Source organism: Rhinolophus ferrumequinum, chromosome 11, assembly GCF_004115265.2.
Source record: "Rhinolophus ferrumequinum isolate MPI-CBG mRhiFer1 chromosome 11, mRhiFer1_v1.p, whole genome shotgun sequence".
Lineage (NCBI taxonomy): Eukaryota > Metazoa > Chordata > Mammalia > Chiroptera > Rhinolophidae > Rhinolophus > Rhinolophus ferrumequinum.
In genome coordinates, this window is record NC_046294.1 from 60,832,321 (window position 1) to 60,846,146 (window position 13,826).

General features: G+C 40.4%; 1 protein-coding gene across 3 annotated transcripts in view; it reads right to left on the minus strand.

The window, feature by feature from the left end:
• Positions 1–13,826, minus strand: part of GRM5 (glutamate metabotropic receptor 5) — a 454,770-nt gene that overhangs the window by 98,535 nt on the left and 342,409 nt on the right. For all 3 annotated transcript variants that reach the window (XM_033121038.1, XM_033121039.1, XM_033121040.1), the window contains exon 5: positions 1,666–1,912. In XM_033121038.1, the coding sequence (XP_032976929.1) occupies positions 1,666–1,912 (247 nt within the window). The remainder of the gene's footprint in view (positions 1–1,665; positions 1,913–13,826) is intronic.

The following is a 13,826-nucleotide window of genomic DNA, read 5'->3' on the forward strand; positions in this document are numbered from 1 at the left end:
TAAACGAGATAATGATCGTTTATAACGAGTTCTTTCTTATAAACGTGTTCTTTCTGTCTCGTTCTTTAAGGTTTCTCATTGGTAAAACTAAGCCATCTGAGACATTTCTTCACTATCTGGTTTGTGGGACTGGCGTGGGTACATTACAAGAAAACTCTTGGAACTGGTGAAGCTGTAATCATCAAAGTCTGTAAACAAGTCAAAGGCTGAGGTCAGAACTCTGAGGATGCATACATACATGATAAATCCATGTGTAGACAGACGCTGGAGCATAGGCTTCCACCTAAGCCCAAAGACAGAGTTCACTGGTTCACCAGCCCAAAGAAGCCTGACAACAAATGCCAAGTCTTCTTTGACCCTGGGGAAATGCTTGTATTTCTTCCCTCACCCACACCCCCCTGCAATGGATATACTGAATAGCCAAAATTAGAAAACAGCACGGGAAAATTCAGCTTATTTTGGCAAAGAGCCTGCCTGAAGCAATGTTCTTCATGTCTCTAGAATAGAAAGAATGTTCAGCTTTCCTCTTGGCTGCATGAGTTGAAACTAGCTGTTAACTTAGAAGTCCAGCTTGTAAGATGGTAACAGCTGTATCAGGGACAAGCTCCAGCTCACCACAGGTATATGGAAACAAGCTAAACCAAGGTGGCTGTTGCAATGTGTAGGCACATAGGGTGTGAGACATGGAGGGACTTGTGAAACCTTTTGGCGCTGTCAACTGCAAACAGAGTGTAAAGTCACCCTCTCCAAGCACAGCTGTCAAACATAAGCTGTTGCTGGAAGAGTACTTGGGCTTTTATAGCGGGAGACCAAAGGTCCCTGATTATTCTGAAGCAAGGCAGAGTGAAGACCCAGCCCTGCTATATCTCAGAATATCATTTCAATGACATTATCTCTCATAGGGATAAACTCTATACAAGTTCCATGTATAGAGTCACTTAAGAATTGGGACTATGAAATAGATATGAATTCTGATAAGTTCTAGGTACCTAATGACTTTCTCTGGAGGCTGACCTATAATTATGAATAAGTTCTTATTTCTCAGGCTCCTCTCTATAAATAATGAAATGTGAAATTTCATAGAAAAAGCCCCTTTAGTTCCTGATGGGGAGAAAGGGCTCCAGTTGGAGGATAATAAATTATGACTTATAACTCATTGTAGGTACAGCAAACTATATATGTGTGTGTGTGTGTGCGTGTGTGTGTGTTTTATATATATACATGTTATATATATGTTATATATATATATATAGATTTTACATATATATATATAAAACAGCACCAATTTCTGTATTACCAGAAATTGAATTGTTCCTCTTTTACAATAGATCTATGACCCAAGAGATCAGAGCACAGGGAATAAAATGGCAAACATATGCAGAGATGGCTTTCAGTTATGATAATGCGAGGCTCCTGCCTTTAAATTTAGATCTCTGAAACGTGGGAATGACTCCAAGACCAGGTTCTGGACATAAGCATCAATACCCTTTCCTGGCCACAGGAAATAGGGTTTTCCCTCTCTGTCTTTGTTCACTTTGTGATGTCAGAGCTAGTCAAACATCGCCAGCATGCCTAGATGACCACAAGGGAGAGAAACAGGCACCCCAGGATCCAGACATAGCTGTTGTTCAGACTCTACTGTCTAGAGGAGAATTGTAACAATACCTTCCGGGAGAGTCTCCATTCTCATCAAATAGGATCATATCTCCAGAAACCCCCGTAAAATTGGTTTTCATCAGGGAGTCCAAAAGTTTCCGTCCGTCGATAGGCTTCATTGCGTCACAGAGGCCTGCGTAGCCCGGGCAGAGGGCTGTCTGCATGTTATGGAGCCCATAGGCCATGGAATAGATCGCGTTGATCACAAATCCCATTTTGGAATCTTGAACGTGATGTGTTTTCAGAGTCAGAGAACCTGTTGGGAAACAAATTAGGGATTCACTTTGAGATTTAATTCTACTATAGCTACTTGCATGGATTGTGAGTAATGAGAGAACGCAGTGGAACAATTTAGTAGAGTCAGAACGAGTCAATCCTAAGATATAGGAGCCAACATAGTATACCTAATAATTGTCTTTTATTTCCAGTTTTGTTTTGGTTTTTCCTCAAAACCCTGAAGAATGATTTGAATCTCCAACTGTACTAATATTCACTGACCCCATTACCAAACTCTGCTAGCATTGTATTTCTCTATCACAAAAGTTATCTTAAGGATAGATTAATATCCCTTGTACTCAGCTGTGATAATATACCTCTATGGTTTAGAAATTCTCAACACATCTCCAGTTTCCAAACTATTAAGTCCTCTTAGCCTAACAAAATAGATCCTCCACTATCTTGCCTCAACTTACCTATTTAGATTTATCATCCACCACTTCCAAACTCACAGCATATGCTCCCCATAAAGTGGCATATTTGGAAATTCTGAAATATAACATTTAAACTCCATTAATTCTTTAATTAAGTCAATAAACATTTATTGGAGTCTGAGTATACATAAATCTGCATGGTGGATGATATAAGGAAAACAGAAAGATGAATTGGACAAGTTTCTTCTGCCTTTTAGAAGAAACTTGTTCAATAATAGAAGTAAATTGTGTAGCTAAAGTAAAAGGTACAAGGTGATAAATCTGCAATGCATGTGGTGTTAAAATCTACAGAGGCCCAAAGAGGGAGATCCCTTCCAATGTAGGGCTCTTGGAAAGTTCATTAAAGAACTCACATTCGGTATGGGTTATTGATTCAACAAATATGGAGTAAGTGCCACTTCCTTCTGATAGCTCAGAACTTGCTGGGAGTGGGGACATACTGTTGAACAGATAGACATGGTTCTCTCTCTCAGTTATTTAGAGTATAAAGTCCAGAAGAGCATCTGGCTTGATAAGTGCTGAGGCAGGACTGAATCCACAGTGGCACCAGATCCATAAGTTCACTGAAGTTGACCATTACGGTTGAGTATCAGCTGGATGAAGAGCGTGTGTGTGGCGGAAAGTGTTCCAAGCATGTTTGAAGGTTCACAGATGAGAGCACGCTGTGATGGGGATATTTTAAGCAGACTGGAATGGCCAGAACATGGAGCAGGAGGTAGGAGAATGGGAAGAACTGAAGGAGTAGAGGAAGACAGGACTGCTTAAGCCACTGTAAGTTTGCTATACTTTATGATAAGAGCATGGGGATCCTGTATAATATTTAAACTAGGAAGGAACCTGATCAGATTTCTATTTTCGAAAGACCTATCTATCTGGACACAGTATGGAGAAAGATTTAAAGGGCTGTAGGAATAGAGTCAAGAAGACCCGTTAAAAGGCAATGCAACAATCCCAGTGACAGCTGAAAATGGCCTGCCCTAGGGTGGAGGCCATCGTTATGGACAGAAATGTTTAGGAGATGGAAGCTACTAACACACCCAGCAATTGCAGAATGGAGAGGATTGAGATATGTAAAAGGAGCATGGTAACAGCTGAAGTGAAGACAGAGTTTGTCATGTGGGGAAAATATATTCTTTAAGAGGGATAAAAAGGGACTTTACAAATATAGCATGGCTCTTGATGACGTTGTTAAACTATAGAGGTATAGTGCCCCCTTCTTGGTTGCTTGCCCAAATGCTGACACTTTAACTTTCCCTGAGCAGAGAGGCTCTCTAGGAAAACCAGCATGGTTCATCCTGACATAGATAAAAGATGGGGAATCCTTTCTCCATCTCAGGACTAGACACTGGACTCAGGCTAGTTCCCAACCAAGTGTTACAATTTCCTTCTAGACACAAACCATCCATACTTCCACATTTCACCACTGGAAATGCCATTCCTCTAGGTGTGAAGTCAAATACTTTGAGTCACTTTTGACTCCTCTCTTTCCTCCGCAACTTCTCAACTCTTATTTGATCTATTTTCAAATATACCAGAATGAAACTACATCAGTCTACTTCTGCCAGGTTCAAGTTATATCATCTCCTGTTTGGATTACAGCAATAGTCTTTTAACCGGTCTCCTTTCTACCTCTGTCTATCCTCCTTTGATTCCAGCTGATTTTTTAACACAATAACCAGAAAAACTCCCTTAAAAATATGTCAGATCGTGACACTCCTCTGATCAAGCTTTCCAGTGGCTTCTTCCTGAAACTAAATACCAGGTCCTTGCACTGACCATCAAAGACACACAGGAGTTTGCCTCCCGGTGCCCCACACTTATCCTTCTGACTCTATGCCTTACACTCTTCATTTAAATCCTCTCTCTCTAGCTGGGCTGACCTCCTCCCTGATCCTCAAACATACCCGGTGTACTCACGCCTCCAGGCCCTTGTACTTGCTCTTCCTTCTGCCTGGAATGCTCTGCCTCAGAGATTTAGAGAACCTGTTCCCTCCCCAGTGCAGGTCTTTACTCAACGATCATCCTCTCTGAGATGTTCTCTGGACATCCTGTCTTGAGTTGCATCGCCACCCACTCCTCCCACACACTCCCTACGTCCTTTCCCAACATTATTTTTCAACTCCTGCCATCTAAAATACTATATATTTTATATATCTGTCTTGTTTATTTTCTGTCTCATCTACTCACTAAAATATAAACTCTGAGAGGATAAGGATTATTTTGTTTTGTTCGCTACTCACTGCCTTGAACAGTGCCTGGCACACAGTGGGTCCTCAATACATATTTGTGAAATGAATGAAAGGACTAGCCCTTCTCACTAGACTACCCCTTTTATTTTCCTTTCCTCCCTGACCCTACTAACACTAATCCTATCTATTTTCAAAGGCTTCAAGAGCACTTCTTTCACGAAGACCACCACGACTGCAGACACTAAAATTAATCTTGCCCTTCCAAGCTCCCTATTATTTTCTTATACTTCCCTCAGGCACCATGTACACTATACTACAGAAATGTGGGCATACTTCATGGAAGCCGAATTTGAGACATCTGGTCCAGAAGTCAATGCACTTCCTTTTTTCCTCCATTTAACTCCCTAAATAGAGGCAGTTACTCACCTGATTGATTCTACTTCCAGAAAATGGACGGGGCAGTGGTAATCTTTGAGACCACCCTACATGCTTGACCTTGAGATTAAACCATATGTTGCAACTCAGTCTCCAAACCCATTATCGGGATTCAGCAATAGGTGCTTTGGTGGCTATTAAACAGGTGGTAGTTTGATTCTCATTTGTTTTTTTTCCTCTTATGAGCAGAATACGGAGATCTGGGTTTAAATTCCTGCTTTAGGTCTTCCTAACTTTGTGACTTGGACAAGTTACTTAAATTCTCAAAGATTAAGTTTAATTATCTGTTAAATGATGACCTTTATCTTGCAAGCATGACGTAAGAATTAAATGTTATAGGAAAGGCATGAGTTACCTAGCACAAACTCTGGCACAAGTCAGATGCTTCATAAATAGTAACTATATTGAAATACAAATCATAATAACCTTTAGTCAGTATGTTTGGTGGTCAAGACTTTGGAGAACAAAAGCAAGGCAAAGGTTTCATCTGATGTGATGCTCAATAGCTCTGAGGCAGTCATCTTGCAGGTTCCCTTCCTGATTTTTCTTTATGCTTTGTCTACAATAGACAGTAACTGGCACAAAGGCAAAATTTGAGCCTTATTCATTTGCAAATCAAATCACAGTGCTTAGGGCATGGTTACTGTACTGTTTGTTGAATTGAATGAGGACAAGAATGAAAATTTGCATTTGTTTGGCACTTCTCAAAATAATATTTGTGTGTATCAGTGATGTGCATGGATACTGTATCCAAACTGTAGAGATAAAGAAACTGAGATGGAGACAGGTTAAGTAGATTTTCCAGGGTCACACAGATAGTAAAAATCAGAGGTAGATAAGAATTTCTAACGCCAAGATTCGTGTCCTTTTTGCTATATGATATTGCTTTTCCCTCACATAGTGCCTGCTGTACCTGTGTAAGACCTGGGCCCAGGAATATACAGATGGAGCTGACTGACGATGCCAAGTGCTTGAAAACCAAAGGACACACGTGTTTGTTTACAGTCTGTTGAATCATTGTTATTATCGAGCATCGGGGAACAACTGGCCTATTTGGGCAGCATTCGAGTCTCGTAGAACTTCCAGATGACTATCTGCCCTTGTCACTCAAAGACTCCAAATCATTGCAAATTAAAACAACAACAACAAAACAAACAAATGCAACTGCTAAAGAAACTCATAGAACTTTAGCCTTTGTAATTTCTCAAGTCATTCTGATACATGTGCGTATACTATCGTACATATTTTGTACTTATTAATTTGTATGTGACTGGGCTGCACCTTCCCTCAGCAATTGTCTGTGATCCTCCTCCAGTTCAGAATGAAGGTTTTGCTGTTCGTCTACGGCACCGGTGCTGATGTTTATCCTACACTAAATACCCTATATAGGAATTGCCTGTTTACATAGCTGTTTCTAGACTTAAGGCTGTGCTTTGTTCTCCTAGAGTGCTGGTGGTGACTTGTGGCTGGTTCCTTGTACACTGCGGGCATCCTAAGGACAAAGAGTCTGTGTCATTCACAAAGGTAGCCCTTGTGCCTAGTACAGCACCGGACATATAACTAGCACTGTTAATATGTATTAAGTACATGAATGAGGCCTGATGGATGACAGGATGTTGCAAAGGTCTCACCCAATACCAGGTCTGGTCTTCAGATTGTCAAATCGGTTTTCCAGAGCAATTGTCCTTTTGTAGAATGATACAAAATTAAACTAAATGACAATGTCAATTTTCAACAGGATCTTTCAGGTGGACCAGATAATCCCATAAAGAAACACTGGATGCTTTTAATATAGGGAAGGACTATTTTTTTCAGAGGTTGGATTGCAAGCCGGCTGTCTATGTGCCCCAAGACACAGAGCTCAGGCAGACATTACTCCGTGGCACAGAGCAAACTATCCGAAGATGAGAGAATCCATTATGACCAGCCCATGGAAAGAAAACACAGGTTGTTCTCTACATGAGTTAAAACAATCCTGCCCTTATTCCACTTGCATCTTACTGAAGTTAGAGATAAATTCAACATTGTTTTTCTGTTCTCCTTTCCCTCTCATACCAATAAATCTTCCTTGGAAGCAAAAAACATATATGAACCTTAGGTGAGGAGATGGAGGAGGTCTCTCTTCCATTAGCGATTAGAGACCACCTCTCTGTCTGAGAGATGACCCTTCTTTTCTTACTCTCTGCTAAACAAACTTATTTTAAACTCTATACTGGCTTATATTTGAATTATTTCCTATGTGACTCCAAGAACCTTCTTTACCTGTAACACTTTCACCATCTAACGAAACTACATGGGAAAAATTCTGGTCCAGTCAAGATGCAGGAAGCACTTTTCATCCTGTTTCTCTCACTGAACACAGCTAAAAAGCCTGGGCGGAATGACTGGAGCCGCTTTGTGAGGATTCGGAAAAGTAAATGGCAACAGGTTTGGGGACGGAAACCAGAATTCAGAAGACCACTGAACCATGCATGCGATTCTGGGATCTTGTTTGCCGCCAGTACCTCCAGGCCTGGACTCAAAGGCAGCCCAAACGATAGAACTCTGAAAACCAGGTGCAGGAACAAATCGCTCCAAGAGGAGCCCTCTCTTTCTGCTCTGAAGAGTAGGAAGGGGAACCCTGCCTGTCAGGGAGAACAGGAGAAACTTTTCGTTTGTTTTCGTTTGTTTTCCCATGCAAGCCCCCAGGCATCCCTGCAGAGGGGGTGGTGGTGAAGGAAAACATCTGTAAGTCTTCGCGTGGGGACCCTTCTCTGTGACCAAAGGAGCTGTATCCCAAGAGTATAGAGAAACTCCCTGTTGCTCTTTTCCTTTCTCTAGCCTCGCCCCATCTGGCTCCCGTGGCAATTCAGGCGAAGGCACAGGAAGTGTGAGGCACAGGTAAAAACTAAAGACTCAGATTTCTACCCAGAGGACCAGGAGAAGAAAGGGAGAGGCTGGGAGCTGAAAAGTGTCAGGGAGACTATGGAGAGGGGGGAGCTCAAGAAAGTGATCCCTCAAGATTGAACATGAATTCCTAGGGCCACTCCCCCACCCCCTGCAGCTGTGCAGACATGGGTTTAACCCTAGTCAGCAGATCAAAGTTTTGAGACGTGAATTATGGGATAGAATACTGCCTGGGGCAAGACTGGCCACTGAGTGAAGCACCTGTGCAGTAAACTCTGCCAGCACTGCAGAGGCTTTGAGCACATCACTGATAATGGAACCACAGCCCTCAGAAGGAGGTGTGAACTTGTGGCCTGAAGCTCAGCAGGCTGATTTCCTGTTTCTTTTTCTTTTTCTTTTTTTTAATTAATATTTTCTATAAGGCAACATTATATTTGAAATGTCCAGAATCATGAGGTGACACTTAGAATAAGGGGACTATCTATGATCACTTGGGAGCACTGTAAGGGTCACATCACATTTTACTCATCTTTTGTTTACATTTCCAAGCTCCCTACTCTCTGATTGACAGAGTCTTTCTTTAGATGTCTTAATAAAACTCAGAGTTAATATTCAGTTCCTTTGTTCTTGCTGCCTAGGCCCTAGAGAGAAATTCTGGCTCATTAGTTAATTTATTTGTTGACTCATTCAGAGATGAATTAAGTTATTGATTAAACAGACACTTAGTGAGTCCTTATTGTATGTCAGAGATTGTGCTGGATGCTGGTGATACAAACATGAGTAACTTAATATCTCTTTCCTCCAAAAATAGCGTGTAAGGCTCAGTGAGTGATAGAAGTTTTGGAGGCCCAAACTGTTTCACCTTATCAGGCAAATGTTAAAGTCCTGAGTCCCCCAAATAAAGGGGTTCATTTTAATCAGACTTCTTTTCTTATCCCCTGAGCAGTAGGAAAGAGAGGGCATGTTAATGAGTTGGCATGTTGTTAATGCCAGGAAGAACTGGACTTCATTCAGCAGTATTTACTTTGTTCAAGGATTATTTTTTAGGGTCCACTATGGGCCAGGGCCAATGAAGGCAGGAATATTTATGCCAAATCAAACTTGCCAGCTGCGCTCAGGCTGGACCTGCCTCACAGCAGCTTTCAGAGAGGAAATGGAAGAGGGAAGAATGGATGCTCCCTCTGTTTCTTGACAACTGGATCCCTGATTTAGAACGCTTAACATTCAGTCCTAATATTACTATTGCTAAATCAAATCAGAAGACCTCAAAAAGATTAGCAGAGACTGGAATCCTCCAATCTGTGATGACAATTTAATTTTATAGCACTCAAAACACATGTTTTAATTCATCTAGGGAACTGGAACTTTGAAGTTTAGTAGCTGTTTAAACAAAGGAAAACAGACTGTCTTAATGTAGAATCAGAGAATGTCTGAGACACAAGAGACTTGAGAAAGCATCCAGTCTAGAAGTTGTAGAAAGGAAACCCTTGGGCCGAATTCCTTTGTTCTTGTTTGGCTTAAATGCTGTATTGTGCAAGTTTCACATAAAAATCCAGCTTTGTAGACTCTCTTGGAAAAATCAGGTGTCACAATTCTGGCTTCAAATTCTCACATGGAAAAGGCTGACCTGCTTCTGTCTTTTACCTCTTTGGCCGCTGTACTCATCTGAAATTGGGACCTCCTAATCTGGTCCAATAAACTCATTTTATAGGTGAGGAAAATAAGGCCAAGAGAAGGAAAAGGAATTCCCTAAAGTCATACCTTTGGTTAGTGGCAGCTGGCCCGAGACCCCTTGTGCCCAAACGCTTGAATTAGTGCTATTTTCATACAGGAAGTAAAGGAAACCATAATTTAGTATTGTTTTCAGCAAGTTAACTCATGACCAGAGAGTAATGAAACTGGTAACAGTTTATTTTTTTTTAAAAATCCCAAGGTAATTCTTTATGCTAGCCTGTATGCTAGATACTAAAATACGTTCAGATTGTCCTCATTATTTCACCTCTAGCTACCAGTAGGGAATAGATGATAAAGGAAAGCAGGCTGTCCAGTAAGGGATTCACGTCTTTTCTAGGAAGGAAATTATAAATCTGAAAGATGCCATTGGATAACATGCTGTAACATTGCAATGAAAAAAAACTGCAGTGAAGCAAATTCTCCTGACTCATTTATTTTATGAATCTACTCATTCCTTATGCATATGGCAAATGGATTCCAGTTATGCTCAGTGGAGGACACCATCATTTGTTTCCTGCCGTGACAGAAGGGCAGAGCATCCCCCAAGCCAGAATTAATCTTTTGCCATTACGTGCTCCCACAGAAATGAGTTTGTTCCTCTATTATAACACATGATGCTTTCTGCTATACGTTAGAATTATCTGTGTGTATGTCTGTGCCCACCACAGGCTACGAGCATCTTGAAAGCTAAAACTGACTTGTTTATGTTGTATCCTCCACAGTTCCTAACACTGGCATAGATTGGTCACTCCATTCCTTTATTTAACATTTACTAAGCACCTATTTTATGCAAAAGCCTTTGAACATACTACAAGATTCAGAGGTTAGTTCAGAATAGATGGTCAGCTCTGTGCAGACTGGGCCCACATTGATCTTGCTTGTTATTGTATTTCCGGCACCCAGAACAGTGATCGGCATTGTCAATAATGGCAGGAGATATGAATGATGGATAAATGTGAGTAGACTTCAGGTATGGAACTTAATAGATAGTGGCTCAGACAGAGAAATTAATGTTATAATGAAGATACTGGTAGCTTCCTGGGAGCATAGGTTAAGATTAATAAAATAAAGGACCAGTTATGTGATCTAGGGCTTAGACAGAGACTAGTGATGTCACAAAGGAAAGATTAGTCTAGGAAAGGGCTGAAGTAACTGATGACATCATATAACTCATTCATCCCCTTTCTTCTTAACTCTACAGGTGCCTATTCTGCATCAGGAAGCATGGAGACGCTGGGAACCCAGAGCTGTATCTGTATGCCTGCCTATTGAGACACCAGTTTCTAATATCTGCAGTGACTCCAGTTTATAATTGTGCCTGAAATACAGGCAGTTGACCTCTAAATGCTGATATTGAAATGCAAATGATCACATTAGTTGCAAAAAGAAGACATCTTCAGGGAACTACAGAAACTCAAAAGGGATTGTACACTCCTATGTGCAGAATGCCAAATTTTAAATTTAAATGGTTCACTATTAACGGCCCGTTGGCAGCCCTCTGATGGATGTTATTTCAGCTAGCGTATCTCTTTCATTCACGTTACGGTATTTTGAGGAACTTCCATATGGTGTGTAAAAGAAGAAAGAATTCCACTGGGATATGAATGATGCTGGCTATGATATTTGAAAGAGTATGTGGCAAAATTCCATAGCATTACATTCTCCGTACTATACTCAGACCAAACTCCTAGACCAGATCTTTCCTACTTGGCTCTGTCTGTCCATTGGATGGCCACTCTTCTTTTCCATTTTAACTGTGTTTCCTAATATTTCCTGAAGATGTGGTTTCCCCATCTTTATCTGATGAGTTTATTATCATATTTTAAAACACAGTCTAATGGTCACTTTCCTGGAAAGCTTTGCTCAAGTTTCCCAGGCAGGATTTAATAATTCTTTTTTCAGGGCTTCTTCACTTGGGAAACAGGGAAACTAATACCTGCTTGTACAGTTATGAGAATTAGAGACAATACATATAGAAGCCATAACCCTGTACCAGGTACTAAATAACTAGAAACTCTTGCTGTTGCTGTACATCTAGTACAATTTTCAGATAAGAGATCACTAGCTTAGTTTAAGATATTTATAAAATTAGCACTCTCTACCTTTCTATGCTTTTGTATTCACAAATTGTTCCAGAGTTTATGCTTCTGAAAATAAGTGATGCCAAAAACGTAAGTTCCATTAAGATTTTTACTTCTAATTAAAAAAGAACAAGCATGCTAAATGAAAACCTCTATCTCATATAATAAACACTGTAATTGAAATGAAATAGAAAATTGAAAAAATGAATTACATTGCAGTGTATAAATTTCCTGCAAAGAACTCAACTACAGAATGTGGAGTTCACAAATCTGTATGCTGGAAGATTAATTATCATGTTTAATACAAGGGGTTTGATTTGGGTAGAAAAATTTTTATAAAATGATAGACGGTGGATCATTTTTATCAAAAAAGTCTTCATGACGCTCCGTCTTCTGAGGGTGCTCGTTACTACACCACTACGACTAGTTTCTCTATTATAGATATTATTTAAAAATCACAATAATCATTGTCACTTTCAACCGTGACAATGATTATTTGCTATAAACCGTTTTATTCTGAAATATTTCAAAGGCAATCATTGAAAGAGAAAAGAAAGTATTCCCCAGATGCCAGATGTTACTTGCGGTACATTCATTGCCTCATTTAACCCTTACAGCCAACATATCAACTAAGCATTAGATTCAGCCTTTGTTTAGATGAGAAAATTTGGGCTCAGAGAGTTAAAATGCCAATGACATAAAGCTAAATTTAGTAGTAAAGTGGAATTTCAGACTCAGTTCCACTGGCCCTATAGACTGACCTTTCTGTACCAGTATCTCCCTAACTTCTTACAAACATAAGAAAGTCACTTTTGCACATGCCATTTTCTGTCACTTTAAAATGAGACTAATCATCCCTACTAACTTTTGAGGGGAGCACCTGAGGAACAAATGAGAGCTTATACGTAAAAGATGTTGATTAATAGTAACAGGTAATACAAGGTCTGACAATTTAGTTCGCAAACTTGTTGCAGCGATGTTGTTAACCTTTGCTTTGTTTTTGATTGGGGAATATTGGAGAACAGTGTGTTTTTCCAGGACCCATCAGCAACATGTCAATTCATTGTTTTTTAATCTAGTTGTGGGGGGCACAACTCAGCTCCAAGTCAAGTTGTTGTTTTCAATCTAGTTGTGGCTGGTGCACCTCACTGGCCCATGTGGGACTCAAACCGGCAACCTTGGTGTTATGAGCACCTTGCTCTAACCACTGACTCAACCGGCTGCCCATGGACAGCTCAGCTCCAAGCTCAAGATGTTGCTTCTCACTGGCCCATGTGGGAATCGAACCAGCCATCTTGGTGTTATGAGCTACGCGCTCTAACCACTGAGCCAACTGGTCGCCCACTGGAGGCTCAGCTTCAAGCTGAAGCTGTTGTTTTCAATCTAGTTGTGGAGGGCGCAGTTCACTGGACCATGTGGGAATTGAACCGGCAACCTTGTTGTTAAGAGCTCACGCTCTAACCAACTGAGCCATCCAGCTGTCCCCTAAACTTTTTTGATATTGGAGAGATTATTCATTATGAATTTGCACCAACTGGAATAACTATTAACCAAGTTTACTATTTGGAAGTGCTGAAAAGGCTGTGTGAAAAAATTAGACGATGTGAACTTTTCACCAACAACTCATGGCTCTTGCATCACGACAATGCACCAGCTCACATGGCACTCTCTGTGAGGGAATTTTTAGCCAGTAAACAAATAACTGTACTGGAATACCCTCCCTACTCACCTGACTGGCCCCCAATGACTTCTTTCATTACCTGAAGATAAAGGAAATATTGAAAAGAAGACATTTGGATGACATTCAGGACATCAAGGGTAATATGACCACAGTTCTGATGGCCATTCCAAAAAAGAGTTCCAAAATTGCTTTGAAGGGTGGACTAGGTACTGAAGTCAGTGCATAGCTTCCCAAGGGGAGTACTTTGAAGGTGACCGTAGTGATATTCAACAATGAGGTATATAGCACTTTTTCTGGGATGAGTTTGGGAACTTAATTGTCCGATCTTGTATTTACTGAAAGGTTACTGTTATTCTAATGTAGCCATTACAAAAGTCCTGTGAATAGATGTCACCATTAGCATCTTTTTTTATACAAGGAAACTTATATATATATAATATTATATATATATATA